The sequence below is a fragment of the Sus scrofa genome, chromosome 9 (genome assembly GCF_000003025.6).
Source record: "Sus scrofa isolate TJ Tabasco breed Duroc chromosome 9, Sscrofa11.1, whole genome shotgun sequence".
Lineage (NCBI taxonomy): Eukaryota > Metazoa > Chordata > Mammalia > Artiodactyla > Suidae > Sus > Sus scrofa.
The window spans coordinates 120848721-120857027 of NC_010451.4; the positions used below are offsets into that span (position 1 = coordinate 120848721).

Sequence of the window (8307 nt, forward strand, 5' to 3'; positions counted from 1 at the left end):
TTTTCTAGGGCTGCACCCATGGCATATGGGGGTTCCCAGGCTAGGGGTCTAATCTGAGTTGTAGCTGCTGGCCTACACCAGAGCCACAGCAACGCAGGATCCGAGCCGCATCTGCGATCTATACCACAGCTCACAGCAGTGCCAGATCCCTAACCCACTGAGCAAGGCCAGGGATTGAACCCGCAACCTCATGGTTCCTAGTCGGACTTGTTAACCACTGAACCACAACGGGAACTCCTCCTTTCTTTTTTTAATAACAGCAGTATTCTATAGGAAAGTGTTTACCTAGGCAACCCTTAATTATCTTCAGTAATACAGAGAAGCAATGATACAATCCAATCAAAACCTGTATTTGGGAATTCCCATTGTGGCTCAGTGGTAACGAACTCAACTAGTATCTGTTCGACCCCAACTTCCATATGCTGTGGGTATGGCCCTTAAAAGTTCCAAAAAACCCCCCAAAACAAAAAAACCTGTATCTGTGAAGGAAGATGTTTTGATATTAATAGTCATTTCTTTTCTTTTTTTTTCCTTTTTTTTAGCCATTTCTTGGGCCGCTCCCGCGGCATGTGGAGGTTCCCAGGCTAGGGGTCCAATCGGAGCTGTAGCCGCCAGCCTGCGCCAGAGCCACAGCAACGCAGGATCCGAGCCGTGTCTGCAACCTACACCACAGCTCACGGCAACACCGGATCGTTAACCCACTGAGCGAGGCCAGGGATCGAACCCGCAACCTCATGGTTCCTAGTCGGATTCGTTAACCACTGCGCCACGACGGGAACTCCCAGTATTAATAGTCATTTCTATCAGTCCGGTCCAGTCAGGAGGTAGACATGGTGAGTTAAACAGGCAAGTTGAATATAAAGAACTATTAAACTTTGATAGAATAGTGACTGTGAAAGAAAACTAGGGCTGAGGGGCGAGTACCCAAGGAAGGGCAGACTTGGAAGGGGACCCCGCACCCGGAGCCTGGGGTTTGGACCTCAGCGCAGAAGTGCAGGTCAGCGCAGTGGATAGCAGAGAAATATGCTAGTTTGCAGGCGCTGAGCAGCCCTCCTGAGTGCAGGCGGTGCAGGCGGTCAGCAGCTGCTGTCATGGCTACCGAGGGGGCCACGGCTCTGTCGAAACCCCCTGGGCTGCAGGCAGGGCTGGTTTGTGGGTTTGCAGGGGGAATTGGGGCACCAGCACGGGGGTGGCCTTTGCGGTTTCCACATCAGTAGGGCCTTTGGAAAGTGATCACCAAGCCAGGCCGCTGCAGCAAGATCACAGAGGGCCCGTCATTCTGGGAATGTGGCCAGAGCAGAGCTTCGTTTAGTGACCTCCTCACACACCACTGACCAGCGTGCAGCAGCCAGACGCATCAGGAGAGCCCCTTCCTTCTGCAGTCTCCCTCTAGTGCCCTTTACCGGGAAAGTAAAGAGGAGAGATGCTTAAAGGACTTCTGTCCATTTTAACAGGGCATGTGTGAAGAGTGGATTCGGAGCTGAGAGGCAGTCAAGTGATAGCTTAGTCACATGGGGAACTCTGATGTTCGGCACTTGTAGTAGTTTTTTTTTTTCTTTTTGGGGCCGCACCTGCAGCCTATGCAAGTTCCCAGGCTAGGGGTTGATTCGGAGCTACAGGTGCTGGCCTACACTGCAGCTGCAGCAATGCCGGGTCTGAGCCGTGTCTGTGACCTACACCACAGCTCAGGGCAACACCAGATCCTTAGCCCGCTGAGTGAGGCCAGGGATTGAACCTGCATCCTCATGGATACTAGTCAGGTTCTTAACCCACTGAGCCACAACGCGATCTCCCAGTAGTTTTTTAGAATAGTGAAACCACACTGCCTCTGTGTTTGACCATCTCTTCCATACTTTATCCAAAGATTCATCTTCAAACGGTTGCGGAACAGGTTGCCTGCCTCGTGCAGAGTCAGTCTTTAATACATATCTAGAAATGGCATATCACCCACAAGGAAGTAAGTTCTTTTCTTCTACGATAAACAAAAGGTCCTCTTTCATTGGTAAAATCATTACCAAGCAGGCTTTAAACTCGGTTGGCCAGGTTGGCCGGTGAGAGGTTTTATGTAACCTGTCCCAACCCTTTTTTCTTCCAGCATTCGGGTTTCTACCTGGAACAGACTGAACTCCCTGAAGAATGGTGTGCTGAAGTCTGCCTTAAAATCTGCCATGGCCCACGACCCCATCTCCCCAGTGCTCTCCGATCCGCACCTGGACGCGTTGGACCAGCGGCTCCTGAGTGTCCTGGCCACCGTGAAGCAGTGCACTGACCAGTTTGGGATGGACACGGTGCTGGTGGAGGACAGGATGCCTCTCTCCCACTTGTGACTCTCCACACAAAATAAGTGAGACTTCTTTTTACAAAGATAGAGAAACAGCACAATCAGTTCTCAGCGGCATGAGATGGATTGGAAATGGCCAGCAACACGTTCTGATGATAGGGGACAGGGTGGCCCTGGATTTCTTTGGTGTTTTTCTATAGCAGAAGCTAAAGCAAAGGCTGCAAGTTTCAGACTATGGACCTGTACCTGCCGCGCCACCTTCCGACTTCTTCAGCGTTTGCCCGGTCTAGCGGTGGGCGGCACAGTTGCTCAGTCTTAATTCTCATGCCAAGGGACAGGTAGAGGTGTGATGCTTGCACAGGTGAATGCCCGGGCTGCCTCTGGGGTGTGTATTTCGAGTTCATCCTTAGAGTCCTCTCTCCACATCTGGGGATCTTCAGAGAACACTTTGTGATCTCTTGAGTCCTTTTTTACCAGGACTCTAGTCCAACTGGGAATCTTACTGCTTCCTGAGGACTGGCAGCGAATAGCCCCCGGCATCTGTGGAGCCAGAGTAGCATGCTCTGTTGGAGGGACCCTGTTTTTCAGATAGAATTAGAGGGAAGGACAAAAGCAGGAAAGAGGTTCAGGCTTTCACTTGAGCAGGTGGTAATGCTTTTGATGAGTCTTGGAAGAGAGAAGAAAAGAGACCCACTTAGTAGAATCAGGGGGGTGATTAAATTCATGAAAAAACTGTTCCCCTGTAGTTAAGTTCTTAACATATGTAAAAGCAAGCATGACTTACACCTAAGCAAGATCTGCATTCTCAAGGTTGTGTCCAAATTAATCCAAAAAATCGTCCCTAGAGAACATACATTTACAACCCAAAGCAGGCAAGTCCTTTTCAAATGAACAAGACAGAGTGAAGTAACACCTTGCATAAGAGCTTGCCTGTGATGTCTGCCACACGGTTTCTAAAATGAAGTTCCTCTGCTGTCTTCAAGGCGTTCAGTCACTGAAGCTGCTATTCCCAAGAGATTGGCAGTCTTACTTGTGCCCTTCTTGTGAGAAAAGCCAGCTTGCTCCTATAGATACTAGTTCATATGCTGCTGGTGGCTGGACCTATCTTGTGATCTGGGCCATTTGGAAGGCTGGAAACAAAGATTTTTAAGCCTTCTGAGCCTTAAAATCTAGGTGGTTATGAGGAAGAGCCTTAAGATTTTGATTTATGTCAAACCCCGATTTTGTCACTTAATCTTGTTTATAGAGTTCTGAACCCATGATGTAGCTTTGTTCTTCCATCTCCTGTTAGCACTTTCAAACTTCAAGTGGCTGAGACAGGTTGAGTTCTGCTGGCAAAGCGATTTTGACCTGTAAGCAGTTGCACAAAAATATAGGGCAGAGGAGAGCAGGCCTGGTGGGCTCACTCGTGTGTCCTCAGAGCTGAGTGCTTCTCCCCTGCATCTTATCTGGCGCCTGTCCCAGTTTTGTTCTTCAGTCAAGCAGAGACTAGGACTTAAACAGTGTGGTGGAACCAATTTACTGCCAGCCATTCGAGACCCGTTTTAGGCAGCCACCCTTTCAAAAGGAGTTTAGAATTTATCCCCCAATTTTCTCAAATTGAAAGATAACCGAGTCCTCTGTGTGAACTTTAAAGTACCATGAAGCGGGGGTACTTGATACTTTGTTCCTTTGGACATGTACACAAAATGGACTGGGGGATTTTCAGAAAGGCACTGAAGAAGACACGTATTAGCCTGAAACAGTGCAATAGTGTTAAAAAGGAGACACTGATTCCAGTTTTAAAGCCACTTACCGTGTGCATCCAGGGAGAGTCACATTTCAACTTGAGAATACCTTGGCTGGTGCTCACCTCGCAGCGTCAGCGAGCCTGGAGGGACAGCGGGAAGGAAGTCGGCGCTGCTGTCCTTGGTGAATGCTAGTTGACTGAATTCTTTCAATCACATGGTCCCTTCAGTGTGTCCCAGGGAAATGAGTAAGAGCTGTTCTCCATCTGGGAGCTTGATTCCGAATGTTCTGCTAAGGAAAAAAGCAGGGGGGGAAGCTGCTTTGGAAAGGTCTCATCCTTTTTTTCCCAAAACATTGCAGAAAGTGGATACCTTCATTCTCTTTCCCTAGTTTAAAATTCGTGATCTTAAAAGGTGTTCGGCTCCGTAGTGATTAAAGGGAGACTCATGCTACTAGGGTGGTGTGACCTGATGCTTAGAATATAAAATTTATGCTCTCAGTCAGGATGGGATTAAGCTGGAAAAGTACGTGTGGGCAGATCTTGGAGAAAACCAACCGTAAGCTTATCGCCCTAAAATTCACAAACACTAAATTCTGTTTCAAAAAAGAGGTAGTAGATATCTCTTTTAAAAGTTTTGTAACACTGTTCTCTTTGTGGTTTATCTTTTAGAATCGAGAACTATTATAATCAAACAGGGCGCTGGAAGAGTTTTTGGTCAGTCCTAAGTTGGATGTGCCTGGCTAACACCTAAAGGCAGACGTGGATCCGTTTGAATATTATAAGACTGGGAAAATCAGAACCGACTGCCATTCCCTGCCCTCCTTCTCCCACTTCTTAAATATATTTATCCCAGAATCTGGGGAGTATGTGTATAGAGGTGGCATTCTAAAAATTGTTCTTTAATACAAGGCTCTCCTATGGGCTTGGTAAATAATTTCCTGTGCAGGACAGATTAATCGACAGGATCTGATTTACTGAGAATATTGCTCAGTAATGTATTAATAAGGCATTTCTCCCTAGGTGCACTCTGGATTAATGTGTCAAATGAAGTTTAATAAGGAAATGGAAGGATTCAAGTACATCTATCACATACTATTTTAGGAAAGATGAATCTCCTTTTTTTTTTTTTTTTTTTTTTGGTCTCTTGTCTTTTCTTAGGGCCACACCCTCAGCATATGGAGGTTCCCAGGCTAGGGGTCTAATCGGAGCTGTAGCTGCCGGCCTATGCCACAGCCACAGCAATGCCAGATTGGAGCCACGTCTGTGATTTACACTGCAGCTCATGGCAACACCAGATCCTTAACCCACTGAGTGGGGCCAGGGATTGAACCTGCAACCTCATGGTTCCTGGTTGGATTCATTTCTGCTGCGCCACGACGGGAACTCCAGGAAAGATGAATCTTATACATGGCAAAATTTCAGTGTCACCTGAAGGCAGGCAATGTGTTCTAAGGAACTCCCATCGTTTCTTGCCTTTTATTAAAGGAAAAAAGGCTTTTGGCCTTCCTCTCCCATCCCCCATGGTCCTGCACCCTCCCTTCTCCACGGTCTCTGTATTCCTGTTTGACCAGTACGTGACCACACCTCTGAAGAGCCTCTGTCGGTGCGCTGTCTTTGTAGGAGTCGTCTGGTGAGCTTGGGCTTCAGGAAACATGAGTCAGGGTATATGTATGTATATAGTCGGCTACGTGTTCTAGCAAGAAAAAATGTATTTATTTTGACACAGGGAAACACTGACTTCTGTTGCTGAAGCACTCGAAGCTAGTACCAGGTTCTCTCTTTTGAGAGCGGACCTAAGCGACGCAGAGATCATCCGTTCCGCAGACCCCTCCCGCACTAGCCAGGGCCTGGGGCAGGGGGCGCCCCTGGCCGGCTTCGTGAGGCCAGCTGCCCTCCCTGCAGCTCCTCCAGTCTGGGGGGAAAGGCAGGGGCCGGGTACTATACTGCGGCAGGTTTTTAAGGAACCTGAGATATTAACTCACAAATACAAGATGTTGGGGTTGGGGGGGAACTGGGAATAACTTACTGGGAAGTTAATTTATTTGCTCACAAGGGAGGCGTGGGAACCGCTACCCTCTGTTTTGATCTGCCAAGGACTTCCTCTCAGAGCTGTTGCACAAATAGAGGCTGTGCTTGGTAAGACACCCAACGAGACAGATATGCACCCAAATTTCTAATGTGTTCTATGGTTTCCAATCTGAAAAGAGAAAATGAATAAAGATTTTAGTAAGTACTGATGTATCATCTTTTCCTCTCATTCTCGACCCCACGCCCCATCCCCCGTTCAGGATATTTCCCTTGTTTTCAGTTCCGAGTTCCTGTTCGTTGGGGGGCAGAAGATTACACCTTCCGCATCCACATAAACGTCCACAGCGATTGTCTGGCAGAATCGACAGAATTTACACTTCTCACTAGTCTTCAAAAGGCCCCTGTCAGGTTGTGACTGAACCAAGATTTTCAAAAGGATAATTCTTCAGTGCTTTTTGTTTATTTTCATAGTTAACTCCATTCTTGCAGCTTCTTGAGAGATAAGAAGTATGAATCCCAAATCACTTGTCAGAACAGTACCATAGAGGCCTTGAAGAAAAGACCAGTTGCCTGATTATAATTCTTAAGGACACCCACACTTTAAACTTTTATTTATTTATTTATTTTTTAGCTGCATCCGAGGCCTGTGGAAGTCTCTGGGCCCAGGATCAAATCTACGCCTCAGCTGCTACCTGAGCACTGCAAACACACTGGATCCTTAACCTTTTGCACCACAGCGGGAACTCCCAGACTTTAAACTTTTGAAATGGAAATGTAGCATCATAAATCTTAACCCAACAACTAAACAGAGCTCTCAAGATTTTTACTTGCTTTGTGGCATTTTTGTTGGTGCCAGTTTTCGTCACTCATACTTGAATGCCAAAGGGAGGCTGCGGTGAGTACATGTTACTCCCTGACTCACCTCAGAGGATCCTTTTCCGGGAGAGATTTCAGGCTTCATTTGTTTCTTTCTTTCTTTCTTTCTTTCTTTTTTTTTTTTTTTTTTAAGGCAGCAAGCAAGCAAAGTTTTTTTTTGTTTTTTTTTTTTTTTGGTCTTTTGTTTTTTTAGAGCCGAACCCCCAGCATATGGAGGGTCCCAGGCTAGGGGTCTGATTGGAGCTACAGCTGCCGGCCTAGACCACAGCCACAGCAACGCCAGATCCAAGCCGAATCTGCAACCTACACCATTTTCTGCTGCGCCACGATGGGAACTCCCGCAGCAAAGTCTTTATTAAAGGAAAGCAAATAGCTCCCAGGGCTGCTGGGAGCAGGGAGAAGAGCCCCCTTTCTCTGTTGTCCTATAGGAGTTTTTATCCATTAAAAACTCCTATGGGGGGGGTACTAGCATGGGTCCAGAAAGACGTGGTTTTCTCCCATTGGCCTTGCTCAATTACCTGTATCAGTTCTTGTCCAATAGGGTCTTGGGGTGGAAATGTCCCTTAAGTCTCCTGGTTTCTTTGTCCTTTTCTTCCCATAAACTGAGTCACAGGGGGTTAGAGATTAATGTCCATCTGGACGTAGGTACACTCCCTATAGTAAACAAGGCCTGTGGGGATGCTACTCCCTGGAGCCCTTAAGGCTTCATCTGTTTCTCAAACATACCAGAAAGACTGGAGTTGAAGCCTGAAAAGGCAGCTGGAGTAGGGAGGGTGTGTCGTGGGCTCATTTTGTAAAACAGACAAGAATGGTCCTAACCACCGGCTTATTAGCATGGGTGGGTTTTGTAGGTGGACTGCTGTGGAAGTCCCAAGCAATGATAGGATGACGTCACATCCCTCATTAGACACTTGGGCCTGGTGCCCGGTGCCGTCGAGATGATAATGGCTGTCTCTTCCCTCGAAGAGCCATAGTCCTAGCAGAAGAGACTGCTTATGAGGTACCAGATGCTTCAGGCATTGGATAAATTAGAGTGGAAGTGAGGAGCAGGAAAGACTCACCGGAGGTTGAGAGAGGCAGGCAGGACCTACACTGAGGGAAGGGGAGATGGGTCCAGGCTTGACATGGGCTGTGCATAGAACCCACTCCAGGAATGCCAAGCCGGATGCTCAGAAGATACAGGGTCCCCTGGGCCTGTGCTCTCTTTTCAGTACCTGGGTCAGCAGAAATATCCCTGCAGGGCTTTCCTCTGGTTTTCATCAGCTGTGCTGTCTCTGGGGAGGAATTCTCAGTCCACCGTGAAGCTTCAGTTACTCTATTTCAGGGATGTTAAAGGAGCCGCTGGCACATAGACGAGCTGTGAAACATTCATTTGTGTTTTCAGAGTTTGCTT

General features: G+C 47.5%; 1 protein-coding gene across 6 annotated transcripts in view; it reads left to right on the top strand.

The window, feature by feature from the left end:
- Positions 1–6247, top strand: part of FAM20B (FAM20B, glycosaminoglycan xylosylkinase) — a 45262-nt gene extending 39015 nt beyond the window's left edge. For 3 of the 6 annotated variants that reach the window (XM_013979902.2, XM_021063733.1, XM_013979903.2), the window contains exon 8: positions 2096–6231. In XM_013979902.2, the coding sequence (XP_013835356.1) occupies positions 2096–2327 (232 nt within the window). In that variant the 3' untranslated portion in view covers positions 2328–6231. Of the gene's footprint in view, positions 1–2095 lie in introns of all 6 variants that reach the window. The other 3 variants (XM_021063734.1, XM_003130339.5, XM_021063731.1) reach the window with 2 other exon arrangements.